Genomic DNA, 19,033 nt, shown 5'->3' on the forward strand with positions numbered 1-19,033 from the left:
CATTGGTTATTAGTGACAACTAATCAAATTACCAGTCTTATTTTAAAAGCAGCATGCTCTGTCCCAAAATGGTAATTGTATTTGTTGCAGCAGATTTACAACAACAGATTCAGTCAGGAGGAAACTGAGTTTGTCAGGATGAGCAGAATCACCATGAGACGACATATGGCACCTCAAAATAGTTCAGGAGGAGGAAATCTGTTAGATACAGTGTTCTGATCCAAAGTGAGCTTCTGCACAATATTCCAATCATTTCAGTCAGCCAGAGAGAGGCGTTAGTGGACAGGTGGGGACAGTTTGTCAGCTTTGCTCTAGAACATTAGGGTGGTAAAGCCCCGACACATACTGTGACTGAGGCTCACATTCACAGCGATCCTTTGACATCCAAATTGCCTTCCTGCTATTCGACAGCTACCTGACACACTTGACAGCACCTTCTCTATGATGGGACACTGGAATACAATGCAATTCAGACTGAGAAAAGCTGTGACACTTATACCACTTGACTTGCATAAAGCCTGCAAAATGTGGGAAAAAGATCCTCAAACGAATGAGAAATGAGGGTCCAAGTTCTCACTAAGCAACAGAGAAATGAGCACTCACTGCCAGCTGAAAAACCTCGCTTCCTCTTAATGCCAGCTGATTTCCACTAAACTATCATGTAGGGAAATCTCATTATATTGTTCTTTAGATAATATATTGCTCTCGTCGAAATGAAAGACCTGATAGAAAACTGATCTTTTTCCTCATTTGAAGCATGATTGACTGAGAGAGCTTCCCGTAAAGAATCCACTTACGAACAGCAGTTACAGAGCAGCACTTTGAGACGCATTTAAGAGTCTGCACAACGACTGTACATTTGTACGTTTGTCAAGATGTTCTGCAGCATATGTTTCCTGTGATTGAGCCTCACAACAGGTGTTTCACCCAGGATTGAAAAGAAAAGCTCCCTGAGTGGAGTGTAATTTGAAAGGTCTTTTTTTGCACAATGAAGCTCTTAAATATGTGAAAAAATCAAATTTTATGAAATAAATCCTGGCAATAAATATTTAAATATATAATTTTTTCAAATAATTTATTTATTTCAGGGATTGTTTTATTTCCTATAATCCTTTTTATTTCATTTTTTTGTCATTTATATTCAAATGAACCAGGCATGGTAATCTCATAGATTCAGACCAAAGCAACTATCTAAAAATTAAAAAAAAATATATACATGTATAAAATACACATTTTATTTTATAATTTTCAGTTTCCTATTCAGGACACATGAAACACAAATAAATGCGGATTTATGAAAATAAAAGGCCCCCGAAATAAACAAATGTGGACTCGTCAAAATAAAATTCTCTCAAAATAAAAAAATAAATAAATGTTAAACAATGAAATAAAAGTCCCCTGAAGAAATATAAATGCGAAATTACAAAATAAAAGTCCCCTCCAATAGTGGAATCATAAAATAAAAGTCCCCTGAAATATAAAAATGGGAAATTAAAAAAAAATAGAATTAATTAATAATTGAATACATTTTTTTACATTCATTTAAATATTTCTATATTTATTGCTTCATTTATTTATTTCATCGCTATATATTTTTTTATTTTGCATATATTCATGTATTTATTTATGTTTTACTTAATATTGACTAAATGGCATTTACATTGTAAGGATCAGCTGATATAGAAAAGGAAAAGCTGCAGGAAACAAAAAGTGAAATCTAAAAATAGATCGGCTGTAGTTAAGGCAAACTCTTAAAGAGGAAATGCCTCCTGGTCCATGTGCTGCTTCTAGTGCTAGATTTTCCCCAGGAGAGAGGAAATCGCTGCCATGCTGCCTGCTCTCCTCCATCTTCAGCCTGTAATTATGTGGACCACACTGAAGTGTTGCTGACGACTGCAGCCTCGGCCACCTGACGTCCCTTGCCTCAGCAGCAAAAGCAAAATGTCCACACTGTCATACTTCATGCACCCTGACATGTTGCTGACTCTCAATCTGTGCGCTGCAGAGAAGAGTCTGATTGTCTTCGCAAATCTGGAGCTTCCTGACACCTTTTACCATAATGCATGTAAGAAATAAACAGCTGCTGTCTCTCTGGAATCTGCCTGAATGTTTGAAGCTGCATCCTCACAGAATCTAACCCAGTTCTCTGTTCAAGAGGCTCTGGCATGGAGGGGGAAGAAAAAAAATCTGCCGAGGGGAAGTGTTATTCACGACCCAGTTCCACCAAGGAAGGGGATGAAGATGCTATGTGTTAAGAGTTTATCACAGCATCACCCTCTGCTGCTTTCTGACAGCAAGAAGTTCACATTCAGTTCCTATTCAGGTGTTTATTAGTCCCTAATCAACCTTGATATGTGGATATTTTATTTTCCTTAGAATGCAGATGTGCAGCCTAACATCTTGAAGTTTGTTGTGGTTTGCGTGCTGTAGTGCACTTAATGAGCTCTAATGTTAAAAGATCATGCAGTAAAGTGTATACAGGCAGGCGGATAGGGATGAACACTTGCAGTGCAGTAACATAACATTACGATTCATTTAAAAAAGTATTATTGCTGTTTTTTCCCCCTTGTTCCCTGTCATCTCTTCAGCACTGTCACTGTCTAGTAGAAAGACATGCCCTCAAAATATTATTAAAATCTATTAAATTGAGGCTGATGAAATGTGCCCACAGTTAAACTGACTGAACTAAACTAAACTTTTAAAATATAGAACATAAACATTCATTTGATTCTCCTAAAGAGGGTTATTAAAGCAAAATAATCTATTTATAGAGTTAGAATTTTAATGATTGAAACTTTTCCTTTCAGGAATGAGTCATCTCATGTTAATCTGTTGTTGCTTTATTTTCATCCTTTTTACATTCCTATTATTTAATCATTTTGCATTTTTTTTCTTAATATTGCCCTGACAGGAATGCACTTAATGACATTGTACATGTAACAATGACAATAACAATATTCTATTCTATTCTATGAAATAATATAGATTGCTCTGATTATCTTCTCTTCAGGTCCCAGTGAGCTGGATCTCAGTCTACTGGGTGAAACCAGCAGCTCGGCAGATGTTGCTTGCAAGTACGATGAGGTAAGATTACAGTTCATTTGAAATTTGTCATTACCTGCTGTCATTATGTCTTTTGCTACTGATTTTAAAATGGAATTTATATATAAAGCACTTTTCCAAGTGTCATGAATATTTGTGGGGGGGGGGGGGGAGTGGGTCTCCACATTCTATACACATTGAACAATTTGCATTTTTACAGCCTCTACTTGCAAACTCTCCTGTCCTGTCCTCTCCTCTCTGGTCTGTGTAAACAGATTTTCAGTGAGTATTTGTCAAGTGACGGTTCGTCTCAGCAGAATCAATCATGGCTTCACAGTATCGCGAGTGCAGAATTTAATGTTTTTAACAGAATCTAGTTATTCCACACAGTTTATTTTTGGCAGCGTTTTTAAAAGAGACATGTCGAATAAATAATTTGACAAAATATCACATTTTAAGCTTTATTTTGTTAAAAAAAATTCCATTTTGTACCCGATGATCAGTTCAAGGACTGTTGATAATGCCTGTTTTTTACAATTTCTTTGTACGATAAAGTGTGTAGTTTTGGCAATTCTTTAGAGCTGATATACTTTTCAAACCCGCCAGCAGAATGTTGGTGGATTTCAGAGGAAAAAACAAGAAAAAAAGTGATGAACTAAATGTCAAACGTCTTCATTTTTACACCAGCTCCGCAACAGCCGTGATTATAAATTGTCCTCTGCACCAACTCTTTTCACTGTGATGGTTTAATCAGCTCTACTAACGAGCAAAAAGACCTTCTTTTCCATCACCTGCTCGTGTTCTGTCCTTGCTTTTAATCTCAAAAAACATAAAATGAAAAATTATCTATTCAAAACGGTACAGAGCAGGGAAGTCATTTGAAAGGCCAGATGATTCAGCGAGCTCCAGAGATGCAGAATGTTGTTGTGTAATGCTTGGCGAGGGTGCAGACGAGCAGCATTCCTCCACACAGTCCTGGCGCTGCAGTGAAGTGGAACCTTGACCTATGTCTCATTTCCCATCCTCCGAAACAAAACGTTCAGCTCTCTTCAGCTTTCTTCCACTTTCTTCCACTTAATTTTTATAACTCAAGGTCTTCTTCTTTCCTTGGGATTGTTGCTGCCCGAGGCGTTTAAATGTTTCTCAGTTTTCTCACCAGGCATCGTTTTTCAGATCATATTCTCTCTTTCAGCAGCACACCTCTTCACATTCATACGGTGCATTGAAGTCACGCTGGGGAGCTGCTCGAGATAACCGTTTACTTTTGGCTGCTCAGTTGTGGAGAGCTTTTTCCTCACAGTAATTCAGTGGTAGTTGAGTAAAAAGCCCTCCTCTGTAACATTTACTGACCCTGCCTGATTATCAGCATGATATATAGCATCAAAAATAAAATTATCTGAAGAAAAGGTTCCTTTTCTCTGGTTAACATGTTACTTCTGCCAAACTCATGTCAATTTTTTTTTGTTCGGCCTTAAGAATAGTGATAAAGAAACACCCAGTGATCTCACATCAGTTTTGTGCACATACACAAGAATGAGCTCTAAGTTCAGGTCACACAGACTAAAAGCTAACTTGTTCACGTTCATTGAGCACAATAAAACATTTTTTTAACTATAGGTTTACAGGCACAGAATATGAACTAGTTCATTTTTTCAATTTCTTAATGCTTTAAAATGACATGTCAGTACAATTCATTTTGCATATGTAACTGATATTCTGACTTGTTTTTTTGGTACGGACAAGTATAATTTGCAAGCCTGGAAAACCAGATAAATCTGCCAAGCTCATTTGTATTTGTTGTGGCAGATAAATCTGGTCACTCTCACATTCAGACTGATTTCCTGCCGTTTGACTCAGATCAAACTGTCAATAAAAGGCTGTGCTGAATATGAATCAGGATTCTGTTACTACTTTGCCTATTTCCAGTTCAGTGACTGTTTACCTGTAAATTGAGGAAGTCTGTGACCCGGCCACCATGTTTGTCATTCTTGAAAACAGATCAAGGTCCGCCCCAACTTACAAGTGCATCGCCCCAACTTACAAGTGCATCGCCCCAACTTACATGTGTATCGCCCCAACTTACATGTGTATCGCCCCAACTTACATGTGTATCGCTTCAATACACACCTAATTGCTCCAATTGATAGTATTGTGAGTCTATTCAGAGGCATTTTCTCTACACCTGTTGATCTTTCACCTTGGACATCAAATATTAATTGAGAAGTTCTATAGCAAATTAGTCTGGTGATGCTAGGCCAACAACCTGCATAAAAATGTAAGATTGAGGGGATCCCAGTGGATGACCAGTACAGCGCATACAACTAGGGCTTAGGCCTTGTAGCAGTGGGTGCAGGTTCGAGTGCATCTCGGAGCCCTTTCCTGCATCTCCTCCCCACTGTCTCCTGCTGTTACTCTGTCTCTCTGACACTATCAGAGAGAGCTGTAATATGGCCACAAAATAATAATTAACAAAAACATTAAAAAAAACAACTTTAAATGACCTTGTTAACCGAAAGCATCCGTGGTTGTTCATAACAACTTACATGAATCATTGGCATTTAAGTAAACATTTAAGGCTTTTACATGGACACATGCTGAGCGGCCACGGGACATACAGCTGAGTCATCAGTTAACAGGGTCACTCGCTAAACTGTAACACCGGTCATTAATTTAACAGGAGGAAACAAAGGGAAACACCATTCAACGTGGGGGAAAATCTCAGTAGGAGCATCATTCAGTGAGTAAGTCGCATTCACGCTCATTACAAAATGATGCGTTGGTTTACCATTCACCAAATATAAGAGCATGTTCTATAAACACATTCATGCACAACGCTCTCACTGCTGGTCTTGTTTGCCTACGGAGGTCACGTAGAGGCATCAGTGCTTCACTTTCATAACCAGTTAAAAACTCCTTGAAGTTGCTTTAACTAATCAAAGGCTACAGATCGTCACCTTCTTACTCTCAGTGTGTGTTGATATGTGTCGTCTGTTGTCTACAGAGCTCGTCACAGTGTTTTATCTTCCCTGTTCACAAACAGATTTACTCTCACAGCCGGGTGCTTTGTCACAACAACATCCTGCTGGGTGTCTCCTGGGCTTCCTGTGCTTTCCTCATAAAACTCTCTGAGTCATACCACATAAAGGTGAACTCAAAGTGAGGCTGATTGTTAATCATTGACCACTGTAACCTACTTATCATAATCCAGCCACATTCAGAGCAAAGAGAAGGCCTGTCTGTCAATACAATACGCTGGTGATCCTTATAAAGGACGAGGAGAGCGCAAACAAAAACCAGCAGCCTTCTCATTAAAGGTGCCGTTGTCCCCGCGCAGCACTTCCTGTGGGCGACCCTCTTCTCCGTGAAGTGGAACGAAGACACAGTGCAGCTTGTCATCCCGGATATGTGGCCTCGGATGTGAGATGGATTTTGTTAGCGTGGCGATTCACAGAAGGGCAGAGCGGCTATTTTGGGTCTCTGGTGTCAAATGTCATGAACATTTCCCACTAATTAATTCTTCCTTTTCACCACATCAAATGTATTACTGCGGAGAGATCATCTAATGTGATGTATCGTACATTTTGAGTTAATTTTGTTGTTTGATGCTGGAACTGCACTTAAGCACAATTCTGAGGTACTTAAGTACTTTGACTACCATTTTATTCCCCCCTTATATTTCTCCACTACAACAATGGGCTTCATGCAGCAACATTCTCATATATGTTATTTGTTATTTAATTATTTTTTTTAATTATATTTTCTGGTAATTTTCTGTTAAGAGAAAAAGTAGGGAGTCAGATCCAGATGCACGGAATAATCTTAACCATCCAAATCTGTTCTTGCCCAGGTGTGCCAGTGGTATTCAGCATTTAGATCCCTTACTTAAGTAAAAGTACTAGCACTAGTACTACTTACTTAAGTAAAAGTACTAGTACTAGTACTACTTACTCAAGTAAAAGTACTAGTTCCACACTGCAGATTACTCCACTACAAGTAAAAGTCCTGCAGTCAAAACGTATCAGCATCAAAATGTATTTAAAGTATAACTAAAAGTATTCATTGTGCATAATGGACCCACTGAGATTGTTTTATATATTCAAAATATAATATTGGATTATTATTACTGACGCATTTATGTAAGCAGCATTTTCTCAAGGTGGCGCTAATTTTAACTACTTATTAAACTGTTATGTTGGTTCAACATGTGCAATAATTTTGAATTGATCATATTTTTTCATGTTAGATCTCGACCTGAAATTTTAAGTCATTTAGCTGACTTAGCTGTCAGCTAAATGTAGTGGAGTAGAAGTTGTGTGGAATGTGTGGAAAAGTAAAGTAAAGTGCACATACCTCAAACTTGTACCTGAGGAAATGAATTTAGTTACATTCCAACACTGAAAACTATTTAAGGCTGTTTGTTTGTGAAAACCACATCAGACATGTGCAGCAGGGCGTCATGTGGCTGATGATGGTGATGATGATGATGATGATGATGATGATGATGATGATGATGATGACGAGTGTCTCCAGACTCTGACAGACATGACAGTTCGATATTGTGATCCCGAGGATTGAAAGTAATGAGGTGACGGTTGCAGCTTATTTGATGAGCTCACACAGGTGACGCACCGTGGGAGTCTGACATGAAGGAATTATTTGCAGAAATGATTGAAAGGCAATTTGTGCTGCTGTTAGACATATGCAAATCAATACACAGCCATGTTCAGGACCGCTTTTCAACTGGAACAGGCATTGGAGTGCGTGTTTATGACCCTACATGTATCACATGCCATCCCTCATCACAAACATAAAGCATAAACTTCCCAGGAATTATAAAAACAGTCTTTATTTACAGAGTGTGCGTGTGTGTGTTTGTGTGTTTACATACATATCTTGTCTCGATCACGTGTTCGCCACGCATGCTGTGCATGTGTTTCTCTCTCTCTCTGAGTCATCCGACCAGTTGGTGTACCCACATGCCAAGCTGGCTCGTCGCTGGCACCCAGCACTCCCCCACACTGACGCCATTTATTTAACACTCCCATCGCTCGGCCTCACTTTATTCTCTACTGTCTCTACTGTTCTGCAGCTCCACTTCACACTGAGCCCTCTGCAAACAGCCACATGTCAAAATCACCACCATTAAAAGTCAGTTTTAGAGCGTCGGGAGGTCAAGAGCTGCTAATACATGAAAATGTCAAAGGATGTCGGTTTTTCGTCTGCATATGAGCCGTTTGCTTACAGTCAGTTGTATCCAAATTGCTCGATAAAACAGAAACAAGTCAGTTTTCATTGCTTGTACTTCACACAAGTTAACACAGTAGGGGTGGAAGTCATTAATGAAAGAACCTATTGAATAAATACCCTGAATACTGTTTCTTCTCAAGGACAAAACATTTTTTCGACCTTTTTTGTAATCCTGTCTCTTCTTGTTGAGCTATTTCACTGATTATTATCAAGTGGCATTTAAAGCTGCTGTATCTTGTGTCCAAATCTTCTCAGCAAAAGACAGATTTAATAAATGCATTATAACTCTATATTTAGAGGATCTTGTTTCCTTGAGTCCTAAAATTCAGAAATGGGTGAGCATGTTTGCACTTCTGCTTCCCTCGTCTCAATGTTGAGAAAAAAAGAGCGTCAGAGAGAGAAACAGACTGTGACTTCAGATTAAACACAAATGGTTTGACATGCAACAGACCATAAGAAGGAAACAGGTGGAGGACAGGGATCACCTGATCTGTCAGCCCAAGCTGAGAGCCTCCCTGTGATTACAAACATCCAGAGGTAAGATATTTGAAAATTGTAGAAATATGTGTTTAGTTGCCTGTGTGTTTAATGAGCACAATGCAATCACAATAACATTTACATTGTGCTCAAATGAAAATAGCAATGCAAACAAGACCACCATAATTAATGAGGATGAAAGGGTGGCTCGTTTTATCGTCACTTAATACATTTGGCCAATGCATTAGTAAGTCTGTGGTTCATTATTGTGGTTTGTGAAAGCCTTTTTTTAATGAACTAGTGCTGTGCCCTTAGGAAGTATGTATTCGCACACCATCCAGCACACACACATTGAACATTGATATTCGCTGGAAACTATTAGAATATTATTGGAAAATCGAACCTTGTAGCGCACTTTAAAACTGAAAGATAGGTAGGCCAAATAGACTTACAGATGAGATGAGTCAGGCGTGGAAATCCAGAGTGAATCGGGTTAGTGACCAGGTGTAGGCCTATCACACAATGGGGCGGAGCTCCCCTAAAAGGCGTACGATCGGAAACAGTGCAATGCCGCAACTCATCCTACATAAATAATGATATTTTGAAAAATGAATTAAAAATTCTTTAAAATCAAGGATGCACACCTTCGTGCCATGCGCAAGACACATACAAAATCTTAGGTCAGTCTGACTAACGCTCAGCGAGATATGCCCTAGACACACATCCACACACACAGATGCTTCTTGCTTTTATAGATATATGTCTTGCTGTGCAATTAGTTAAAAGGTGTGTGTTTAGATTTTCTAGGACAGCCAGGCCTTCATCGTTGTGTGTACACTTGATGGCAGGCAGTTCTAAATTTGTTTGCAGAATACAAATAAATTCAGGCAAGAAAATACACAAACATGTCATAATGCAAAGATTTTTGTTTGCACACTGTTTGTAAATGAGGCCTCCAAACCATACAACCTCATATGTTGTTTTTTTCCTTCCATCAAATACGACCTGCAGGCACGTTTACAAAAATTACGCCCTTACCGGTTGCAGATCAACACATCCTTGTGTATAGATGTAACGGTCGCCGTAGTTAAAAGGTTGCAGTTTTGTTTAGTTTTGGCAGAAAAGCTACTTCTCTGAGGTTAGTGCAAAAAGTACATGGCTAGGCAATCTAAAATAAAGCTAAAAAAGTTGGAAATTAAGCATTTTGGCAGCTGATATAACTACAGAAACGCGACACATGGAAGTTAAGTGACGGTACCTCAAATAACATTGTTTCGTGCTTTTACACACCCAAATGTCAGTCACCTGGGTTAAGTCCTGGGGCTGCTCCCCCTGCTGGCAGGTTGAGAAGGTTGTTATCAGTACATTCATTGGCTGCTTGCACAAAACAAAGTAATTATGTTTAGTTAAAGGGCTGTGGTATCCTTACAATTACGCAACAAAACCATCTCTCTAAGATAAGTGTAAAAAGTACATGATTAGGCATTATAAATTTAAGGTAAAAAAAAATACATGCATGTTGATGTGGGAAGTTAAACATTTTGGCAGCTGACATAACTACAGAGAGTGACAAAGTTACACTGGTTATTTTAAAACGTGATCCATGGAAGTTGTTACTTCATTTAACATTGTTTACTTGTTTTTACAGAGAATATAAATGTCAGTTACCTGAGTTAAGTCCTGGGGCTGCTCCAGGTTGAGAAGGTTGTTATAAGCACATTTATTGGCTGCTCACTGAAAACAAAGCAATTACATTTAGTTTAAAGGCCACGGATTCCATACAAAGGTTAGGGCAAAAAGGTTAAGCGTTATAAAAGAAAGGTTAAAAAAAAAAAAGTTAAATACATGTATGTACATGCGGGAAGTTAAGCAGTTAAGCAGCTGACGTAAGTAGAGAAAGTGACAAAGGTGAGGTAAAAATGGAACACATGAAAGTTAAGTTACATTTTAAGCAACATTTTTTACATTTATTTTTACACAGAACACAAATGCCGGTCTCCTGGGTGAGAGTCCAGGGTTTGTTTAATCCACCCTAAAAGCACCTTTTTGTGCTTTATACTTTTTTATTTTCTCGCTTTCCTCTTTTGCTTTCACACTCCTTAATGGCACCTTGTTGTCATAAATAATTACTACAGCCACTAGAGGGCAAAATACAAATGTAAATATGGGTTGTAATGGTTGTAACAAATGGTTGTATAAATGACACACAGGGTCGTTTTTTATGTCCCATATGGACATTGTTACTATTGTTACTATAACAACATCACCTCCTTTGCTGCTGTAATACCACGTTGTCAACATATATGTGTTTTTTGAGCATTTTTGGATTGGTTTGTTCTTCTTCTTTCGAGGAAAGTCTTTTATCAAATTGTTTCCATAACTGATGGTAAGATTCAACTTGGGACTCACATGTGGGTCAAATCCGTTAAGTTGTGGACGTTCTTGGTCACATGCTGGTTATATATGATGAACATGTAATGTCACAACATCATCGCTGTACTTGAAGTTTATTTAGGAGCATCTATGATCTGTTCAGTGTGCAGATGTCTTTTTCTTGATAGTGTTTTCGCCTTTTTGCAACTGATATAACATTGGGATGTTTATACTTTGTTCCTCCATAAAATGCAAAAACCATCTAGTTAAATTACTCGGGCACAGTGTGAGAACGAGAACAGCAACATGTGTTTCTCCAGCAGACGCTCATCTCACGCTACATTTATGAGTACATCAGATGATTTTTCTCTCAATTATGAAGTCGGCTGCTCAGTTTTCACACATTCAATTGCTTTTTGGTGGGAAGTGAAAGGAAACATGGAGGTGACGAAGCACATAATGTCTTGTTTAGACTTCTTTTAATAGCTGCATGCCTGAGAGACCTGGAATAGCAGAGACAATAGATGTGTTTCATGTTTCTAGTCAGATTTTGGTAAATGTGCTGCACGATTTGAATAGTTTCTACAGCCAACAAACACTGTGAGGTTGCAAGTTGTGTTAGATAATGCAGCTTTGTCCCAGTTTGAACAAAAGAAACACACATCAAAGCTTTTATGGAAACTTTTTAAAGAAACATGCAGAATCTGATCTGTGCTCTTGACATTCTCTCTGTACTCCCACTACTTGCATGACTGATTAGTTTCTGTTTGCCTTTAAAAAAAAAAAGATCCATTAACATTTTAATTTGAAACCCTCTCTGCCTTATGTGAATAGAAATGAGACCGCACTTAACTGTAGCATCCATTAGGGAAGTATTTGATAAATTGTTCCCTCAAATTGTCCCAAATCAAATTACAAATCATACATTCATATAATTAAATCGTGCATTTAATGTAATTATTTTGAAGCCTTTATCTGAAAACATTGGTGAAACTGCTTAATGGATTTTAATTCATTGTGTTTAATCTATCACCTTTACTCTTTTTGTCTTTGCCCTCTCAACACTCTCAGCGTAGGTGGTAGGGCATTTGGACTTTATAGACTGTATTACAGTTCAGTTTGTCAGGTGTTTTCAATATTTATGACTTTATGGTTTTTTATGACTGTGTGACAGTCCATCTGCTTAACAATTTTATCTATATACAGTACTGTGCAAACGTTTTAGGCAGGTGTGAAAAAATGCTTTAAAATAAGAATGCTTTCAAAAATAGAAACGGTAATAATTTATTCTAATCAATTAATAAAGTGCAAACTGAGTGAATGGAAGAAAAAAAAAATCCTTTTGGGACGTAATACGCAGTTGAAAAAAGGTTATAAATTGCAATATATTAAAAGGCAAATCAGGGTTCCTGCAGGTATTTCTATCATAACTTAAGTCCAAAACATGCAACAAAATCATATCCAGATTGCAAAAAGGCATCCCACAATCTAAACAAGGGAACAGAATGCATAAAGAAGAATGGGGAAAAAGAAGGAAATGTATTGATTTCCATGGAAAGTTGGGAGAAAATATGCCAGCAGTGGATCTCAACAGTGTCGAACATATGGCATGAGATGGCTAGAAAAATGTTTTTTGTAATTCCGATTCAGAAAAGACATTAAGGGGAGGAGAAACTCATTGGAGACTTTGTGGAGCTAACAGAGCCAATCACTTTCACATATTCTGGAACTGTCAGGTTATTAAAACTTATTTGGAAGAGATCCATTAACATATAAACAACATATTCCTTTCAAATGTGAATCTCTGTATCTGGGTGCCATATTGTTGGATACTTGGAATATTAATGACAGAAAATTACTTTACTTACTGTTGGCAGCAAGTAAGAAAACCATCACGAGAAAATGATTGAAATTAGATCCACTCACCATTGAGGAATGGATGGATGTTGTAAAGAAGATGCTGTTGTAATACACAGTAGTGATATCCAGAGCTAAACACTGTAACGTCACTGTTGGCCCTCTGTGGGGCGGCTAACTAGCATTAGCTAGTACTATACTGTTTGCCTTAAAAGCAGTCATTGTGATGGTGTTGATAAAGGAGGGATTGGTGCGGTGGCTGATGAAGGACAAGCTTGTTTCACCTCTTTTCTGTTTATTTTAATTAGGCATTGTGATGTTGACATTAAAAAGTGATCTCACGGTTGCTGTCTCTGTTCATCTTTTCTTCCTGTGCCCTTAAAACTGTGTGGTGTAGGCCTGCAAGGTTCTTTTTTTATTAATTATAGTAAAACAAAAAATGCTTTTAAATATGTACCTAAAATAAAAATAGATTATGACAGAATTCTTACGAATCTGTCCGTCAAAACGGTGGACAACGGAAAAGTGTAACGCTACCTATAAACGGATACGTGCCACACACTCGCATTTGGCTCAGAGTTAGAGGAACAATCGCACATTTGCACCAGACAGTGCTTGGGCCCTAATAATTACCTTTAAAATGAAATGAGTGAAGTAAAAGCACTGTCTTTGCCCCGCCCCCCAAACAAAGTCACTCGCTCAGTCACTCAGTCACATACAGACCCGTGTCTAGGGCTGACCTCCAGCGATCAGCCAAAAATATTGATTATAGCAGCTTCAAGTGATTTTCAAGTGAAAATTCAAGTGAAATTCTGCAAACACCTCCCTTTATTTAAAAAAACAAAGCTTATGATGAATCAGGGCAAAATAAAATTCTCGCTTAGCAAGACTAAAAGGATTCCTGCTATGATTTCTGTTATGGTGGTGAATATTATCACACACATCTATACATATATTTAAGTACTTTGTTTGTTCTTATGCATCAATACATCACAGCACATTCCTTTTATGTGAAAACCTACTTGGCAATAAAAAGGATTCTGATGGCTGAGAAAGATTCACTGTGTTCAACCTGCAGCCACGAGACTTCTGGGAGGAATTATTTTTGAACAAAAAAAAAAAATCTGAAACAGTTGACGTGCACTTGAATCGAATGAATCAGACTTCCTCTTGAAACAAATTAGACAAAGTGGAAAATGTCTTTCAGGCAATTATTTCCTCCCCGGTTCGACTGATAAGTGTTTGTAACTCTGTGATCAGGATTCAGTGAGTTTCAGTCCTCCTCCAGGCTCAGACCATGTGGGAGTTTACTCAGCGCTCCTTCTTCTTCTCTAAAACGCGCTTTCATCTTTTTGTCTTTTCTCTTTCTCACTGGGCACAGAGAGACTCTCCTGTGGTTTGCGTCTTTTGCTCAAATACAAATAAAAAATAATAGTTTCTCTTTTTTAAATTGTGGCTTTTGTTTGACCTATATTGTAAAAAAATATATTTTTTTCCAGAAAAGCACTATATTATTTTTCGTGTTTTTTTCCATATTTAGTACAAATGCCATAAAAAAGGTAAATTACTTTTATCACAAATAATAAGCATGAAATAAAAAATCTAATCTTTAAATTAAAGAGGACATTATACATTTTCTACAGTATTTTTCAATTGTTTTTTTACAGGATCTGGTTAGTGCAAAGAGGTTGCTAACAGCATTTGGGAATTTGAGGCTTATAATAAACAATACATATATCAATAATTTCTAGTCTGTTTAATAAATCCTTTTTATGAACTAAGCCCTCAAACAAAATCTTGGCTGTAAAAGCAACAAGCGATAGAAAACTCTGCTCATTTCTCTGTGACAAAAGCTGTTTTAGTGAGGAAAGTTGAAAGGTCAAAGACAGACTGACAAATGTTCTTCTGCTCTCAACATGAACAGTGAACTTTGTGTTGTTTCAGGAGGAGAACAGCCTCAGTTATACTCTCATATTAGTGTCATCATTTCTCCATCAGATTTGTATGAAACCCTGGAATTAAGACAAGAAGAAAATACTTTGTTTGTTTGTTTATTAATTATGAAATCAGTTTGTTGACACATCCCATCAGTAAAGTCTGTTAAATGATTGTTGTTCAGTGATTTCATGAACAGATTCACTTCATCCACACAATCAGTTTGACCAGAATCTCAGAGATATACAAGAGAATAATGAATTATTTCCTTATTGATTATTAACATGATAATTATAGTTTTATAATACATCAAATAGTCTCATTTGTACAAAAACATTTGTTTTAACATACAAATAAATGAAGAAGTTATTATGGAATTTTTTTTCTAACCCTTTTTACACATTTTCTTTGAATATCTGGAGCTTTCTCTCTTCAGAGCCATGCAGGAAAAGAAAAACACCAACATAGAAATATTCAACTAACATTTGGAGTTCAGAGAAATGTACATTTTCCTGCAGATAAATTTGAGTTGAGGTGAACAACAGTCATCATGAGCAGTGAAAGCCTCCGTGGCTCAACAGACACAGGAAGGAAAGTCAAACATTTACAGAACAACTAATGAGCAGATGTCAAAGCACCGCCCATAATGTTTGATTGACAGCTGATCTCTGCAGAGAGAAAATGCCACAACGATGAGCTCTCAGCAACAAACATGGAAAGAAATCAGTTTAAAGGTCCCATAGTATAAAAAAGTTAAGTTGCAATGAAAAATACTGTGACATATTTAAATGCTCAATGATTGAATCTCAGGAAGTCGGTATTTCTTTGCACAAATTTTAATTTCAAATATCAGAAATTTAGCTCCACATTATCATGTCCGACTCTAAATCTGCAACCCGTAAGTAAACCAGTAATATATTTCATGTTTGAGTCAGAGGGAAGCATCATCTGGGATTCAGGCTCTGACTGCAGCTCTAACATGTAAAGTCTGAGAACATTTTCGTCAGCCTGGCCATCGAGTTTTACAGAGGCTGCAAACTGTTTACTGTGGTTAGTCTGGCCGTGTGTCACACAAGACTATCAGCCAATCAGAAGAAAGGGTCATGAATATTAATGAGACAGGCCCAAAATGATCTGAGCTGCTGGAGCTGCAGAGGGAGGCTGAGAGAGCAGATGAACAACTGAACTCAGATGGTTTTTACCACATAAAACTACAAATATATCTTCTTATGGATGTCAAAACTTCAAATAAAACACCACAAATGTGAACAATATGGAAGCTTTAAGAGTTAAAAGACATTTTAACCTGCTGTCCCTGATATGACTTTGGTTATTTGAGTTTACAGAACTCAGCAGTGGTTCCTACTTTGTAAGCAACCAGAAGTCCAGCATAGAGAGGCTGAGTGAATGTGGTCTGGACTCTGTGGAGGAGAGTCATGGTTTCAGAGACGCTGTAGAAGGACAGAATACCTGCTCTGTGATCCAGGTACACTCCGACTCTGGAGGACCAAGGACCTGAGACGGGAGTGTTGATCTTGTTGTACCGAAATGTATAACTGTTGTTGTAACATTGTAATGACCAAGATTTGTCATTGTATCCAAATACAGAGTCAGTCGACCTCCCTGCTCTGATGATATTCTTGTATGAAGCTGCTACCCAAACTCCATCCCCTCTCCACTCCACCTCCCAGTAACAACGTCCAGTCAGACTCTCTCTACTCAGGACCTGACTATATGTAGTGAATCTGTCTGGGTGACTTGGATAGGACTGATGATTACTCATTAATGTTGTTTTTCTGTCCCCCTCAGATAATAACAGCTGTGTGTATGCTGTGTTTGGATCCAGTGTGATCTCACATGAATATCTTAAGAATCCAGCTCTGGTCGTGGGCTCTGCTGGTGAATCTGACAGTAAAACATCCACTTCAGTCACTGTCAGTGAGAGCTTTGTCCATTCCTCTCTCAGGACGTCCTGTAGTTTGTCTCTGACTTCTGACACAGCCGCTGTCACGTCCTCAAAGTAGCGCAGAGGACGGATCTCCATGCTGGATGTGGACTCACTGAGTGCTGACAGTGAGGGGTAGCTGTGCAGAAACTGGTTGTGATCCTCTGTGTGTGAGAGTTTCTTCAGCTCAGCGTCTTTCCTCTTCAGCTCAGCGATCTCCTGCTGCAGCTTCTCCTCAAGCTCTTTGACTCGACTCACTTGGGTGTCCTGCTGGGATCTGACCTGCTGCTTCACCTCGGAGCTTCTTTTCTCCAAGAGACGGATCAACTCGCTGAAGATCTTCTCGCCGTCCTCCACTGTTTTATCAGCGGAGCGATTGATGTTCTGCACCTCCTGTTGAAGCAGCTTCACATCTTTCTCTCTGTCCTGGATTCTCTGCTGGATGTTTTGTCGACTCACCTCCAGCTCTTTCTGCTTCTCCGTCCGTTCTGCTGCAGCTGAGACCGTGTCGTGGCCTTTATGTTCATCCACAGGGCAGAGATAACAGATAGACTTCTGATCTGTACGGCAGAACATCTTCATCACCTCATCATGACGAGAGCAGACGTTCTCTTGGAGCTTCTTGGAGGGCTCCACCAGCTTGTGTTTTTTAAAAATAGGTAATTCATAATGAGGCTGAAGGTGTTTCTCACAGTAAGAGACCAGACAGGTGAGACAGGACTTGAGGGCTTTCAGTTTTCTCCCAGTGCAGACATCACAGGCCACATCTTCAGCTCCAGCATAGCAGAGATCAGCAGGAGCAGCTGGGAGTCCAGTCTTCTTCAGCTCATCCACTAGAACTGCTAACATGGTGTTTTTCAGCAGGACAGGCCTCGGTGTGAACGTCTGTCTGCACTGAGGGCAGCTGTGGGTTTCCTTCTCATCCTCTTCATCCCAGAAGCTTTTAATACACTTCATACAGTAGCTGTGTCCACATGTAGTAGTCACCGGATCCTTCAGTAGATCCAGACAGATCGGACAAGAGAAGACTTCTCGATCCAGCTGAGCTCCTTTCTGCGCCATTTCACCTCTCAGTCACAACGACTGTCTGAGTTTCACTTTCTCATAAGTGAAACTGGTCTGAGCTCTGATCTGAAGGGGAGGGAACCAGGAAACACGTGGACAGAGTGGAGCTGGCTGTGTTTGAGAGCAGGGAGAAGAGGGAGGGGTTATCAGGCTCTGAGTCACTCCAGGAAGAGGAGCGCTTTGACAGAGACACTGTGTGTTCAACCTGCAGCCACGAGGCTTCTGGGAGGAATTATTTTTGAACAAAAAAAAAATCTGAAACAGTTGACGTGCACTTGAATCGAATGAATCAGACTTCCTCTTGAAACAAATTAGACAAAGTTGAAAATGTCTTTCAGGCAATTATTTCCTCCCCGGTTGAACTGATAAGTGTTTGTAACTCTGTGATCAGGATTCAGTGAGTTTCAGTCCTCCTCCAGGCTCAGACCATGTGGGAGTTTACTCAGCGCTCCTTCTTCTTCTCTAAAACACGCTTTCATCTTTTTGTCTTTTCTATTTCTCACTGGGCACAGAGAGACTCTCCTGTGGTTTGCGTCTTTTGCTCAAATACAAATAAAAAATAATAATTTCTCTTTTTTAAATTGTGGCTTTCGTTTGACCTATATTTTAAAAAAAATATTTTTTTCCAGAAAAGCACTGTATTATTTTACGTGTATTTTTCCATATTTAGTACAAATGCCATAAAAAAGGTAAATACCTTTTATCACAAATAATAAGCATGAAATAAAAAATGAAATCTTTAAATTAAAGAGGACATTATACACTTTTTACAGTATTTTTCAATTGCCTAATGGTCTTGAATGTTAAATTACAGTGAATTATATGTAAAAAATAAATAAATAAATGTATTAATTGATTCAATAATACAAAAAATACACATCAAACTGCAGAATTTAAAATAAAGGCAACTTTTTCTTTCAATAGAACTTTAAAGTTACTGTAAAACAAAATAAAAATTTAAAAAAGGAGCAATAAATGTTGCCAAACACTTACCATCATATTAAAGTTTAAAAAAGAAAAAAAATTTAAACTTAAAAAAAAATTGTTTTCTGCAATTGTGTGCTCACAGTTTGAGGAAGGCCCTCTCCTGTT

At 38.4% G+C, this 19,033-nt stretch overlaps 2 protein-coding genes across 2 annotated transcripts in view; one reads left to right on the top strand and one right to left on the bottom strand.

The window, feature by feature from the left end:
* Positions 1-19,033, top strand: part of ak5 (adenylate kinase 5) — a 104,801-nt gene that overhangs the window by 50,829 nt on the left and 34,939 nt on the right. Inside the window, exon 8 of the mRNA XM_059345341.1 lies at positions 3,011-3,084. Coding sequence (XP_059201324.1) covers positions 3,011-3,084 — 74 coding nt within the window. The remainder of the gene's footprint in view (positions 1-3,010; positions 3,085-19,033) is intronic.
* Positions 15,032-17,961, bottom strand: LOC131981053 (tripartite motif-containing protein 16-like). Its single transcript, XM_059345342.1, has one exon. The coding sequence runs from the start codon at positions 17,936-17,938 to the stop codon at positions 16,262-16,264; it is 1,677 nt and encodes a 558-aa protein (XP_059201325.1). The 5' UTR covers positions 17,939-17,961; the 3' UTR covers positions 15,032-16,261.

Source organism: Centropristis striata, chromosome 11 (genome assembly GCF_030273125.1).
Source record: "Centropristis striata isolate RG_2023a ecotype Rhode Island chromosome 11, C.striata_1.0, whole genome shotgun sequence".
NCBI classification, from domain to species: Eukaryota; Metazoa; Chordata; class Actinopteri; order Perciformes; family Serranidae; genus Centropristis; species Centropristis striata.